This window comes from Eutrigla gurnardus (genome assembly GCF_963514095.1).
Source record: "Eutrigla gurnardus genome assembly, chromosome: 12".
Classification (NCBI taxonomy): Eukaryota; Metazoa; Chordata; class Actinopteri; order Perciformes; family Triglidae; genus Eutrigla; species Eutrigla gurnardus.
Window position 1 is genome coordinate 17,565,830 of NC_139926.1, and position 15,135 is coordinate 17,580,964.

At 44.1% G+C, this 15,135-nt stretch overlaps 1 protein-coding gene across 2 annotated transcripts in view; it reads right to left on the reverse strand.

Moving 5' to 3' along the window:
• Window positions 1–15,135, reverse strand: part of sytl5 (synaptotagmin-like 5) — a 28,668-nt gene that overhangs the window by 6,564 nt on the left and 6,969 nt on the right. For both annotated transcript variants that reach the window (XM_084022621.1, XM_084022620.1), the window contains exons 2-10: window positions 7,845–8,165; window positions 7,537–7,752; window positions 6,540–6,652; window positions 6,329–6,440; window positions 4,959–5,102; window positions 4,680–4,788; window positions 4,439–4,568; window positions 3,056–3,156; window positions 2,137–2,232 (exon numbers count right to left, since the gene is read on the reverse strand). In XM_084022621.1, coding sequence (XP_083878747.1) covers window positions 2,137–2,232; window positions 3,056–3,156; window positions 4,439–4,568; window positions 4,680–4,788; window positions 4,959–5,102; window positions 6,329–6,440; window positions 6,540–6,652; window positions 7,537–7,752; window positions 7,845–7,963 — 1,140 coding nt within the window. In that variant the 5' untranslated portion in view covers window positions 7,964–8,165. The remainder of the gene's footprint in view (window positions 1–2,136; window positions 2,233–3,055; window positions 3,157–4,438; window positions 4,569–4,679; window positions 4,789–4,958; window positions 5,103–6,328; window positions 6,441–6,539; window positions 6,653–7,536; window positions 7,753–7,844; window positions 8,166–15,135) is intronic.

The following is a 15,135-nucleotide window of genomic DNA, read 5'->3' on the forward strand; positions in this document are numbered from 1 at the left end:
ACGGGGGGAAAGAAGGAAGGACGGAAGGAAGGAAGGAAGGGAGGAAAAAGAGGAGAAGGTTCTGAGCTCTTTGATGTGTTAGTGATAGAGGCAGACCTCGAGCACAGACCCCCTGGCTCCCGAGGAGGAGCTGCAGAAACCCTGTCTACAGAAGCGCAGCCGGAAACCACATTACACATGGTTACCATGGTGATTATCCGGTGAAACCAGAGATTACAACTCATGTGGAACCACTGGACACACACACACACACACACACACACACACACACACACACACACACACACACACACACACACACACACACACACACACACACACACAGACTGATATATGGTTTCCAGTTAACGATTGGATGAATTCGTCCACTATTAAATACCTACTAAACTAATAACATTCCCATCAGTTTCAGCTCTAACACTGATGGATGTTTCTATTATTTTGTCCGGCCCATTTATATTAGTGAGAGTAGTCTAGACTGCTGGATCTAGACTGCTGGATCTGGATTTTAGCCTAACAAACGAGCAACTGTGTGTATTTGTTGCTCATTTAAATTAATCAGCAAAACTGACTTGATGGAATAAAAATAAAGCCACCGGCGACGAAAACGGCACCGTTAAATAAACAGCACTAAAACTCCTCAGTCGTGCCATCATTATCTATCCGAAGCCCTCCATGAGATGAATCATGTAACAGCGTGGCTGAGGATATTAGAGCTTGATTCATCTATCTGCATAACGTCCCTCGTCACCTCCTTCTACTTCCAGACTGAAAACAGCAGCTCGGTGACGGCTTGTTGGTCATTTATGAGGCGACATGATAAATGTCAGACCAAGCAGGACGTCTGTCCGGCCAGCTTCCCTGCGCAAACAGACACTGACACACTGAAACATGAACAAAGCACACAAAGTCAGGAAGTAAACCAATTATTTAGGCTTGTGATGGCCACACACTGACTGCACCTATTTCATCCAGTTTCACAAAAACTCGCTCATCATTTTCTGTCTTCTTTCTTTTTCAGTTTGTCTGCAATTAGTTCATTTCTTTCACTTTTTTTGGACATGTTGGGGAAACTAAAAGCCCTGCGTTTTAAAAAAAAGGTTCCTGTGTCTGCCTGTCCTTGCCTGCTTGGTCCATGACGAGGTCATTTGAATAACTGGATTTTCCGCCCGACTAAGTATTTTGAGTGACCCAGTTAACCATGATGTAAACATGGGAAATCAAGTCAAGTAAACAACTGGGCTGCAGTCGAATAGTCAAATTAGGTCGTAACGCCTCTTCCTTGACCTTGGGACGAAACGTCACAGGGTTAAGGAAAGGTGGGAGGAGAACTCAAAAGGATTGAGGAAAAGACAGCCACGATGCTCAGAGAATCCGACCGGACTTTCACTAAACTACAGCTTCAGGTCCAGATGTTTGCTGTATTTACATCTCATTTGTTGTTTTAGTTTTGTTTTTTCACATTTGTAACATGATTGAAATAAATAAATACAAATACCATTAAATCATTATCACTGTCCACACATTTCTCAACACAATTCCAATTACTATGCCTGCATGAAGGATAAATATGCAAATAAGCATATCCTTTGTTTTCATGAATGGCCGAAGTGTGCGGCACTTTAAAGGTTGCTCTCGCAAGGCATTGTGGGTCGGCGTGATCTAGTTTCCTTTCATACAGGAAGATCCGTTCGATCCTATGCTAAAGGAGATCTTCAGTTAGGAGCCTTCCTAAGAGAAAAATACTATTCGACAGCAGCCCACCTTAAGATGTATGATAATACACAACAGCACACAGATCTAACGACGTGTCTCCAGACACCACTAGGTGAGATACTATGAAGCTTAATCTACCATATGATTAACATACATGACATTAACCCAGATGTAGCATTAATGTAAATCCATCCCATTATAACACTGCAAATACAGGCTTGTGAAGCGTGCAGCAGCAGAGGAAGGTGTTTGTAACACAAGCTGCTCCCAAAGCTCACGCAATGTTGACACAGTCAACAACACAACATGGATGCCTGACTCGTGTGTGCACATGTATGTTTGTACTGCATGTGAACATACAGGACTTCCCAGAAAGAAGTGTTTCTAGATCATGTGCACTATGTCCATCACGGGCGTTACCGTTGACAGTGCGTGGCTGAAGCGGCGGCTGGGGGTCTTGCTGTGAGCCGACATCAGGGCGTCGATGTCTTCCTCCGCATCCTCGTCAGAAAACTCCTGCGGATGACAGCGTTCAGATTTAATCAAAAAACAAGGGAGATGGCATCTGGGAAGCGGGCCAGTGTGTCTTTGTACATCGTACGGTTTTCCACACAGCGGCTCGGTGTGGGCGGATGCAGCCGGCTTCCAGAAACTCAACCAGACAAGTCAGGACAGAGCGTGGCAATTTGATTACTTGGTTTTCAAGCGCAAAATCACAACGTGGTACGGCTCGGCGTTAAACCTGAATGGATGCATGAATGGACGAGGAAGGAAAAAGGCATTCGTGTCGGTGCTTTGAATGCAAACGACCACTCGGTAAACACAGATGCAGAATCACATCCTCCACCTGTTTCCAGCCGACAGCCGTTTAGATGCCCGCCGTGCTCTTTGAAGCGAGCTCTGAAGTTCATCAGCACACATCCTGAGCTCAATGTGGACACACTTGGCCCTCTCAACTGGTGGCCCCGGGGCCAACTCCGCCAATTACAAAAGGAATAGGATTTATTTGTTGGCTATTTCTTCAATTATTCCAAAAGTTGGTTTTAAATAACTATTTTATAACATTTTTTCCAGGATCCCCTGCTGAGGAGCATAGATCTATATTATTCATTCATGAGGCCAGAAAGGGGGGGAGGAGTGGGTCAGGGAAAATGTTCGGCCCCCGGTCCCTTTAGCTTTCTGAAAACGTGGCCCCCTGAACAATATAGTGTTATAGCCCTGGTATAGTAGATGTATTAAAAGGGATTGAAAGATCAAACAGGCTTTGCAGTGATTGTGGTCCTGTGGTGTGATCAGTGAGAGCAGCGGGAGGAAGAGGAGACGGTTTGAGGCCGCTTACCGCTTCGTTGAGCCCGGGGACCGAGCGGCTCCTGAGACTGAAGGCGTCCTCGCTCGGTTCAGATCCGGGAGCTGACAGGTCCATCTCTGAGCGACTGTGATCTGGAGCAGGGAGGGAGGACAGGGAGGTGGGGGGAGCGGACGCAGAGGAGGAGTGAGAAAGACAAAAATATATATATATATATATACACATAGTTTCAAAGATGCTGTTTGAAGTGAGTGAGGAGCCAGAAGACACAAAAACAGACATGATACAAGCAGACAGTAAAGGAGAGAGTAGGAACTAATGATCACCATCATGCTCTGCTACGTCAACACAGAGAAGCTCGGATTACAACACACACAGAGGGAGAGCGACTCTCTGCTCAGGTAGACATTAAATGTATTGTTGTGTGCTGCTATATTAATGCTGCATATTGCACTTTTATGGGATTCTCAGTTAGTCAGACATGTTGTTTAAGTCAGTTTAATCCATTTGTTAAACTTTTGCTTGTGCTTGTGTTTTTTAAAAGACATAAAGACTGTTTGTGTATGGATTAAACAAATGAGATGTTACTTGTAAAGCTTTAGAGCTGGAAGGCATACTTTTAAACTTTGGAGATAGCCAGCATTGCATTCTTTATTCTAAGCAAATAATCAGCACGCGTCTCTAGTGCAACACTTTACTCACACGTTGATATAGATCTTTAGATATAAAGTGAGTCGGTGTATTTCCCAAAATACTAAAGTATTCTCATATATATATAAAAGAGGGAAGTTGAGTTAGATTTTGAAATTGATTAGAAGTGTAAATAAGCTGGCAGATCTGCAGGAGGAAGCGTTACCCCGAGTCTTTGTCTGAGATTTAAACAGAGAGAATCAGAGCATAAAGATCTGAGGACAACTCCAGGGACAAACTGTATCTTTGGAGCACATCAACCGTATAGTCGGGCACAAGACTGAATACAATTATAGAAAAGTTCTAGGCTGTTGAAAATATCTCCTAAAATGGGAAATACAGTGGGACAATACAAAAATGGTTTACTGAATACTGAATATATAGGAGCTGTTTCAGCTAACGACACAAATCAGTTCATTAAAACAAATGTTCACACAGTTCTGAGCAGCTGTTATTAGTGGGGATAACGGGTGGAGATTGCACTTTAAATAAGAGGAGAGATGTCAACACCTAAAGAAGAGCAGCAGACAGCGGCGGTGGTGTAAGTCATTAGTGTCATTAGTGAAAACGGGACATCTGCTGCTGACAGAGGGAGACTTTCTGAGTATCTTTGTACATTTTTGTACATCCTGAAACTGTGACTCAGATGAAATGTTTGTGTGTGTGTGTGTGTGTGAGCCGCGAAGCTGTGAGACAACAGCAGGAGTACGAGAACGTCAGAGATACCTGATGAAACCGAGGCTCTGGACACAGAAATTGTCGGGGCGTCCGAACCCGTCCTGTGATGGCCGGTCGATTTTTTCTCAGGTGCGCTGTCGCCGGAGTGCACACTGTAAACGCTTTCCGCTCCGTCAGGCTGCGAGCAAACACAAATCCAACACGCCCAAGCTGTTAAAACAACTATTCCACCTGAACACTTCCCCCCAGTGTGCTGCTGTGTGTGTGTTTGTGTGTATTAGTTGCTGACCCTGACCCTCCGGTTGTCACTGGGGGTGGAGGATCTGTCCGGAGTTTGGGAACGCAGGTTGTTGGGTACAGTAGGCTTCCCCGAGGCCTCCGTGGCCTCCGCACTGCTCCTGAGAACCAGAAAGAATACGTCTCACTTGATGTTTTTTTTCTTTGTGCCTTATTTGTTTTGCTGTTGGAATGCATGGCCTTGATGCCTGAACGTGTTTCCTTTCCAAACAGATAACAACCCAGTTTTAAATCAAATATCACGTGTAAACGTGTGCTGTGGATGGGACACCTGTTTGAACGGGGACTCGGTGCCGAGCGAACACTTCGCACGCTTTGAGCGTCTGCTTCCGAAACAGATTTGACGCTGATGCCGTCGACTCCGTTCTCCGGCTTCGAGGACGGTCGGCCTCCTTTTTTGTGAATCTTCATCCTTCTACACACACACACACACACACACACACACACACACACACACACACACACACACACACACACACACACAAACCATGTTTATGTACTGTATACAGGATATATTCAGTCATGTCAATTAAGACTTATAAGAGTTTGCTGCAGCAGAGGAAATTGAGTTAGGACTGAACATTAATGATCTTTTTTATTAATTATTTCCACTAAGATGGTTGTTTTTTAGACTGAAATATCTCATCATCTATGGGCTCCAGCATTTTGCTGCAGACATTCACAGCGGACTTTGATGATCCACTGACTTTTCATGTCGTGCCAACATCAGCTCAAAGTTTTGTCACTAATTAATGGCCTTCCCATCAGTCTCTGATTTCTTTTTTAAACTTTTTGTGCTAATTAGCAGTCGTAAGCATGTTAACAAGCCTTACTAGGCTGATGAACATGACCAACGTTAAACATCACCATGTCAACATTGTCATTGTGAGCATGAGTGCAGGCTGACTCAAGGCGGTGACTTATTTAAAAAAGGATTTATTCTGAAAGAATAAATAAATAAAGTTAGTTGGTCTTCAGTGCAGTTACTGTTAATGTTAGATGTGAAGAGATAGTCAGATAAAAAAAGGTCAACCTCTTCAGGGTTCATAAACAAACATCCACATAACACTCGCCTTTATTGCAGAACACATTTTTTAATATTAAACACTTCTGCAATGATATTTAATATTTTATAGTCAGTACGTTTTCAGCAGCCACCACTCTGATGAAATCGTGTCTGAATCACCGTGATGCCTTCAGGTACCTTCAGAGTGCAGCCAGGATGAGGGGGTAATGCTCCCCGGCACAATCTAATTGGTGCTTTGTTGCGTTGCCAAATGTATTTTAAAATGCATTCAGGGTCTCAGGGTGTAAAACCCAATGAACACCCCCCCAGATATTTCCTCATGCCTTTTTACTGAGGCGAGTCCTCAACACACAGATTTCTCTCAAATGTGCCTTGAAATGATTCGTTCCTGTGCGTCTTTTTACTGCAAATCTTGCTCATGTTTTCATGTTTTGTAATCCACTGAGTAAACCCCCTAAAATTCAGAATGAAAGGTTGGTGATTCGGAAACTTTTTCGATTGGACAGGGTTTTTACAGTCCTGTATATTCATTGCTATCAGTATATTACGAGGATTTCAAGCAACATAAAGTATTTCTGAATAGAATCACCTACTTGTGTACTTCTACTACTTACCCTTTCCTCCGGGCACCGATGTTGAGTATTGCACTTCTGTTGGATTTCGGGGTGTCAGGTCTCTCTGTCTCAGTAGGTGCAGACAGGTTTTCTGTTGAATTTGTTTCCGTGACTGGTAATTGAAAACATCCAGAATGCATTAATAAAATCAGCATGTATCCATCACAACTCACTGCGGTTCAGAAAACAGAACAATGGAGGTGAAACTCACTGAATGGGCTGTTTATGATTGTCTGTTTGATCACGTCGCCGCTCGGCACACCTCGTTCAAAGCGCTTGGACCGCTCCTCAAGGAACCACTCTCCCGTCACCACCTTCAGCTCCCTGCAAACACACCAATCACCGGCAGCCTCAACATACAAACATCCACCAAAAATCCACCAAAAGATCGTTACGATTGTCTCTCAACATGGCGACAGTGCCATGTCAAAACTCTGGATGTCAAATTGAAACCAAAAATATATATTTATTTAAGGTCCACATATTACTTTTTACAAACAGCACACTCAGAGATGTGAAGCAATAGTACTGTGGAATTTTTTCCCCCCACAAAACATTTTAGAAAATTACAACTAAAGGCAACAAAAATACTCAAGGCCTTTGCAAACAAAGTTGTCTTTGTGCCTTTTTTGAGGTGAATTAGACCTTTCTGGAGCTGCATGTATCCTGGATGAGTAACTGGTGTAACTGCTGTTTCTCTAACTTCTGCTTTGTCTGCTTTAGTTGCAGTTTTTCCTTTTCTGAAAGTGAACTTTAGACGCGTTGTTCCCCGTGTAGGTGGTTCTAACACGTTGAGAAAAGACTTACTTCATGCATTGACTGATTATTCAGACTGCCGGCGATTGGAGGACTTGGCATCTCGGCTATTTGTGGAGTTGATTGATTTTTTTTTTTATTGTGTGAATGTGCAGAGCGACTGTAGAAAGATCCTACTATTAATTTATGTTCAGACACCAAACCCTGTGTTTGCCAGTAATGATTTAGTCAGTTCCCTGTAGCAGAGCTGTAAATACCCGCTCTTTCGTGCTCTAGTGGATTTTGGGTTGGGTATTATAGTTTTAAGCCCTGTAGAAGATGAAACACCTGAGGCACTCACAGACAAATGGAGGCAGATGTGGACTCATTAACCATGTGATCCAACCCATCTGGAGTCTTTTCCTCTTCCGAACACTAAGCTGTGTTTTGTCCCTGCAAGGTGTCACACTTACAAGATCTTGGCACAAACGCTACACTTCCACTGGCGTGTTTTGGGAGCCGTGACGCGGCAGGTGTTGCAGACGCGCATTTGACACTCCTCGCAGAGACCCCCGCGGTCGAAGATGAGGCCCAAGCTCTTCAGGCAGCGGGCGCACTGTCGGTCCTCCAGCTCGTGGGGTCGACGGGAACCTTTCCGCGTGATCTCCAGCAGCTCATTCTTCAGCTTCCTGCGGGAGAGAACGGAGAAAACATCGAGCGACATTAAGGAAAATCCGGGCACGGTGAACGTCGGTTGAGGCGGTGACACTGGAGTCCTCACCGTATCCTCTTCTCTTCTCGTTTCCTCAATGTCTCGTCCTTCTTCAGCACCTTCAGGATCACGTCTCGTTCGTCTTCGAGGAGAAACGAGAGGTTCAGATCCTCCCCAAACTGCTCCATTGGCTCCTCAAGGCTACGCTCGGACGGTGAAGTCAGCCAGGCGGAAGATGTTGCAGAAGAAGCACTACATCATGCTGTTTCTGTAATGCTCCGCTAACGATGGGGTTGTTGTTCTTCTAGCACTGGCGTAGTCTGAACATTGAGCCTCCAGTGTTTCCTCCCCTGATCGTCTGTTGACGAAAGGTGACCACTCTCAGGAAACCTAGATGAGGTCAAAGAGAAACAAGGGAAGGTCAGTAAAACATGGCTGATATTAATAAAACATTAATAGAATAAAAAAACACAAATAAATGGGTTCTCCTGGTTAATGTGCTTGTCTCTTTCTAATGTAAAAGGCATTAATTAAAATAAGACAATGATTCATAGGATTACAAGAGGAAGCACAAGTAATTGGTAGACATTTGACAGCTCCACGGCAGCTTAACAACCTCCCAATTAGGCTCCAAGCTTGACATTCAGCTTCTCAGCTTCTATTAGCAGAGCTCTATCTTTCCCTGGAATGATCCGCACACCTGCATGCCGATGCAAACAGCTGCATAACGTTCATACGGCAGATGCTTTCGGACAAAGAGGGACGGAAACAATTAGACGTAGTCAATTAGTCGACTAATCGGTCATCACAAAGATTTCTTTCGACCGATTTGTCGTTTTTCATGCGGAATATCTTTGGAAATCTCAAAACACAAGATTTTCCTTTTGTTCCCCGAGATGAGTTGTAATAACTCGGGTCATCACTTACTATTTATTTAGCGACTACATGAACACACAGACTAGATTCTCAATGTAGCTGAGCTGCCTGATCAAGTCAACTGCAGTGAATAACCTGATATGCATGGCGTGTATATATATAATATATCCTGCCAGTGCTTGTGAAAATGAGGTTGGGAAATAGAAATTAAATGGAGGGATCTGCATAAACCCACACCAGCCTCCTTCAGCCCTTATTCATTAAAGTCTCTTTCATCCTCATCTTTTCCTCTCTCCTGCCTCTTCCCTTCACTTTACATGAATTAGCACTAATGAACCGGCAGGCATCATCTCAGCTTCATTTGGACCCAACGGCACACATCAGTGACAGCAGTGATCACAGCGCTTTAAGCTGAACTGCAGCTGAATTGTAGCCAATGACGAGCTTTTCCTTCACCTTGGTTATGAGAGTTAAAAGAGGAAATAATAAGGATTTACAGATTAACCCTTAAAACAAGGCATTTTAAAGTGATTTACATAAAATATATAACATTAAAAGCATCGAGACAAAATAAAATAGAATACAATGAACAAATCAACTGAATAATCATAATAATAATAATATCAGTCCACTTTTTTAAAGATGAAAAATCTAAGGATTTTGCTTTGAGTGCATCAAAATGACCAATCATCATCCTCATCATCATCCTCATCATCACCATCATAACCATCATCATTGAAGGTCGTTGAGGCTATAAATAAAGACAACAGGACCTGCACTGAAAAATGCAAATACAGCTGCTGGTTTATGAGGTGAACTACTGTTGCATTAGTTTCAGCTCAGTTTAATTAACTGGCAAGTTGTAATTAATGTAAAGCAGGAAGTTAAATTTAGATACAAGTCAAAATGCAGATTATAACCACACAGAAACTTGTGCCACATGACACTCCTGCCTACTGGGCTGACTTAGTCGGTAACCAACATCAATAAAGAATAAAGCGAAACTAATATTTATCTGAGGCTCTATCACATTACAGCCGTGCTGTAAAAGCACAACTGTATCTCAGGGTTTGCATTGTGTGCTGCAGTAGGCGTGCGTCCTGGCGCTGCCCTCCCTGAGTACACACCGCACGCATTCCCGCTGCTGCTCTCTCTGCCCTCAGTAAACACGAGTCAGGAGACAGGTCCAACTCTGACTGGGGAGCAGAGGAAACACTCACTTCTCAGCTCTGAACTCACAACGTAGCTCCGAGCGAAGCACGGTGACTCACTTTGTGTTTTCTTACACCATTCACATTGTTCAAACATGTCATGGACGGAGTCTGTGCTCCGACGGGGACGACATCTGGCCACCAAACGGTGACATTTTACCACCAGTCAGATGGCAGAACTTCCAGTTACTCAGTTGGCAGAAAAGGAGAGTAGACATCGATGAGACATGAACACGGGATTAACACATTATAAATAAAACATTTCATGACTGAACATTCAGTGGGCGGACAGAGGAACAGGAAGTTAAGTCATAAACCAACACATGATGCATTCGGAGCAGAGCTTCGGTCCTCCGATGCTTTCAATACTAGACTGTTCTGCTAGATGGAAAACCTTCACATGTAAAATGCCTCATGGAAGTACAAGTACTTTTACGAATTGTACTTACATACAAAAATGTAGTAAATGTACTCAACACTGTTAACATATATGTAATAATCTCTTTTTTCAAACTCTTTAAAACGATTCTTAATTAATCTTGAATGTAAAAACACATTTCTGTTTCGTACCCAATTAATTTCCCCCCCACGAACGCACTCTTTTGCTCCCGTTTGCTGAACTACACCGAGCTCACGCCACACAGCTCTGATTTTCTGCTTCCAGACAAAATCCCCGGATCAGAGGCAAATCCTTGAGCGCCATGTGTGCGAGTCTCGCTGGTGCATCGCAGGGACATTGTTGTTGCAGAGTGCCATTTAGTCTGGTTATACTGGAGAGAAAAGGCAACTTACAACCAAACCATCTAGACTGATAAACAGCACTACAGGTAGGAGGAAAAATATGTATTTTTGAATTTGGAGCGGACTGCCTCTTTAAATAAACACTTCAAGTTACAACTAAGTGCACCTTTCTAGTCTCTATAATAATGCCATTATACTGGTATAGTGCTGCACTTTGGCACCTCGACATGCCGTTAAAAACATTTCCCCTGACGCCATCTGATCTCAACAACACACATCTGTTCTCCCGTTTTTCATCTTGGATCGCGTTGAAACTGCAACATAATATAAGTAGAAGTGATGACGGTCAGACCTCTTAATGCTGAAATATGCCTCTAACTGGAACTCTGCTTTACAGGAAGTCTTTGTGAATAGACAGACAGACTTTATGGATCCCAAGCTGGGGAATCTAAGTGTAGCAGCAGCATTACACACAGTAACAACACAGTAAGTAAAGATAAAGAACACAATAAGTAAAGAAACAAAGAATAAAATAGCAATATAAAAATGTATAAATAGCAGTAGAAATTATAGTGCAAAGTGCAGTGAACAGATAAACATAATAAGGGGATATAATTGGGTTATTTGAGCATATAACACCAATATTCATACACAAAACGCATATAAGAGAAGCGTGTCCATCCTTTTGACTGGTGGGTTTTCTCCAGTTTCCTCCCGCCGTACCAAAGACGTACCAGTTGAATTGATCTAAACGATCCAGTGAAAGTATATTTGTCGATGTCTCAGCCCGGTTACTGACTGGCGACGTGTCCAGGGTGAACACTGCCTCTCGCTTCCCCTTGGCTCTCTGATGGTTACGCAGGTGTCACCGGTGGACGGAGCCCCACATACAACTCTTCATTTCCTCCCTGACTTCTCTTTCAGCCCTCTGCTCAGCTCATATTTCTCCCTCTTGTTCACTTGTCACACCTTTTTATTTCCATGTGAATGTGGTGACTAAACCTTACTGTGAGGGATTCAATCAGGATGAAGTCAAGAGAGCATTATATGACGCTGTGGTGTATTTTTTTTTGTTGTTGCAGAAATGTGGGTCGCCCACATCCTCTTCAAATTGAAAAATTAATCAGCTTCGACTTGAGCCGTAGCCTTATTATTTCAGGAAGGGGCAGCACAGATCTTTTTCCTTGGCCTTAGAAGATAGTGAATAAATCATACAGTAGCTCCTTAACGCTGTGTCAGCATGTACTTAATCTCCCGGGAGGCTGACTCTTTTCCAGATAATTAACGTTTCCTATCATGCCCACTACCACGCAGTGTTGACCGAGGTGGCGATAGAGCGAAGAGCAGCGTGTCCAGGTCGTTAATAAATGATACAAAGTGCCAGTTGCATGTAGCAGACGGCAGCAGCAGGTCTGTTCAACCCCGGTGGAAACTCACAGGATGCTGTAGGTTTTCCCTCCTGAATGATTCATGTGAGATGGCAGCAGACGGAGATGATGAGTGGCAGAGGGCATCTCTGGTGACCATTAAACAGGAGGTCACTTCAGCTCAGCCAGAGACCTCCTTCTGCCAGCCAACACAGGCTTTAATATGGTCCACACACACACACACACACACACACACACACAATGACAGGCAATGCATTAAGTGTAGAAAACATTAAATATTCAACAACGAAGGTCCATTATAAGATATCTCACAGCTGCTTACACCGGACACGCACCAGAGACTACTGATATGCTGTATGTAAGCTCTGCCAATTCATTTTATAGCCTCCTGGACTCTTGGTGCTTTAATCACCACCCAACCTCCGTGCATACGCCACATTCATTCCACGTGGGAGTTACCATAATTACACGTTCCAACGCGGAAACCTCCTGAAAGCTCAAATATGTCCGACTTGGTGCTTAGTAATATGAATGTGGTAGATGCCACAAGTCTTACATTAAACAATACGCCTGGTGATATTCTGTGTTTTCTTTGTTGTTAACAAATCCCATGAAAAGACCAAAACCAGCGACGCACTGATCCTGCTAACAAGTGTTGTCTGTGTAGCTTATTATGATGACCTTATTTCTTTTATTGCTCCATTGTTGTCCATCCATCCCTTATCAATCAGCCGGAAGAAAACTGTCATGGGGAGATCAGGCAAGCTCCTCAGATAAGGCCCTTATCAGTGTTAACCCCAGGACAATGCTGTTCTCCTCATTGTTGTCCAAAAGCTATTTAAACACATGAAATCCAACATGCATGAACGTCCTGCTACTGTGAATACTAACTAGGCCACCAAATATCTAGTCCAAGATAAAAAAAAATATAGAATATCACTAATTTAATGGATGTGTGTAACGTCCACGTTGACATGCCATTCATCCTGGATTCCAGGTGGACTTTTGTACCTAATTTGAAGAGAATTCCCTCCAGGCTTTCCTGAGATATCACATTCACGACCCAAAAATGTCATGTTTCCCCACCACGGGCCGATGCCGGTGCAAAGGCATAAAAAGATCAAGCGCTACTCGTTCAGTGAAAGGAGGAATCCCGCCAGACAGCGGAACAAACTGGACTTTGAAGTGAGACAGGGTCGGGCCTTGCTCGAGGAATAATTCCAGGGGGAAACATCACGACAATGACAGATGCAGCGACGAGCAAACGAGAGCAACGCTCATCAGACACTAAATTCAATTGCTTTTCTAAGTAGAAGGACAGGATGAATATGAGGCTCTTCAGACAGATTTTCTTCACATAAAAACCCAGTCGTGCCGATCAGATTTACCAATAGTGAGTTTAGTGAGTCTAAAACAGCGTGTCTAGACTGAGAGTGCTCTTCATAAATCGGCAAGCAAGCTGCTTCTCCTCTTTTACAGTTTTGTGACAAAGATCCATATGGATGTTGCTTGTTTTTCCAGCTCACGCCGGCTTATCTCCACAAAAAGGAAACGAAGCAAATAGGATTCATCCTGCTATCTGGGCCGTGGACCTCCCCGAGTGTAATCCGCATCCTGAGATCGGATGTGGGGGGGAAACTGTGCTCACACCGAGGTGAAATCAATAGTTGCACCAGGGGAGGTGAGGAGGCGCGGGGATGGATGGAGGAGGCGGCGATGATACATGACGTGTTTGTCCGAGTGGAAAGTATCCCTGCCTATGTGGACTTTTCACTCAAGTGGTGACCTCCCTGTCTGTCTCTCTTTTTCTGTCTGTGCACACACACATACAACACTTCAGGGCGGATAACATATCCGCATCACTGCAGTGCACTAGTGACCCCCCCCTCTCTCAGCCTGCAGACCTGTCAGACACACCGTCCGAGTCACCGCCAATCAAGCAAGGCTCCTGCAAACACTCCTCTTCATCCTCCGGACTCTCTGCGCGTCAACGACGCCGCTGAAACGCGGAGGCCATCGCGGCTTGTCAATCACAATCCAATTTGAAACCTTAATTACTCGGCTGGCTCAAAGGCAATGAGGCGACGTGAATAACTCACCTCCGTCACGCCCGACGTCGGGCATAAATGCAGACTGGGATTCTGACCTCGCCAAGATTTGCCCTTTTGTCTCTGATTATGAGTCTACGGGGAGAGTGATGATGTCAAACTGCAGCTGAGGCAAAGATCCACCAGAACAGCAGCCGATACTTTGATCTAGACTGGCTGTCGACAGCTATTTTTCATGCTCGGATTAGAGATGAGTTTAAGCACAGGAGAGAGGGTCACCTCTACGCCTGAAACACCCCGGGCTGCCTTCAGGGTCTGAAGGATAAAAGGACGACTGCAATAAAGAGGTGTGATAACATCAGACGTTTTCTAACGATCATCGCCGGATTGTCGGTTAAGAAAGCAACAAAAATGTAGATTCAAAAAGTCAGATGGTGGAATGAAGACAGACTTTCTGAAAGTGAAAGCGCCATTATCCCAGTTTGAATTAACTTTTGATTTTCCCCCACAAGACTGTTAGCTTATCCGCACTTTTGCCGTTGTTTGCACCGTTGAGCGCCTATAGAAACGCTCCCAATCCCTGTTTTAGGCACCTTTAAGTAAATTATCTCAATATGTCCTCCTCCACTGCCTTTCAGAGTTGTTTTTATGTTTCTTTCAGTTTGTGTTTGACCACCACCAGCTATTCCTGCCCAACCGACTAATATTTAAAACGATGCCCTTGCAGCCATGGGAGCATACATGTCACAGCCGCCCAACATTACAGCTCTCACAGGAGCCGTCACTAGTAATGACCTATCACGCCTGCAGGCCTCCACGGTTCCCTGCAGGGCTCAATGGTGTAGAAAATAGGAAAAACACACTAAGTGTCTCTAAAAAACCTCTTCTAGAGCTTCCCTTTCAGCTGCCCTCTCTCACGCCCCACCATCCACTTTCTGCTCCTTTTCACCTTCACCAACTCTCCTCCATCAGTCTTATCTAAATGCTGATTCACTGCCACATTGATGGGTTGCTTGTGTCATTTCCCCCATTAATTAAGAGGAAATAGCAGCGTGGGCTCAGGAAAAGGCTGCCACTCCTCCAAACAGACCAGCAG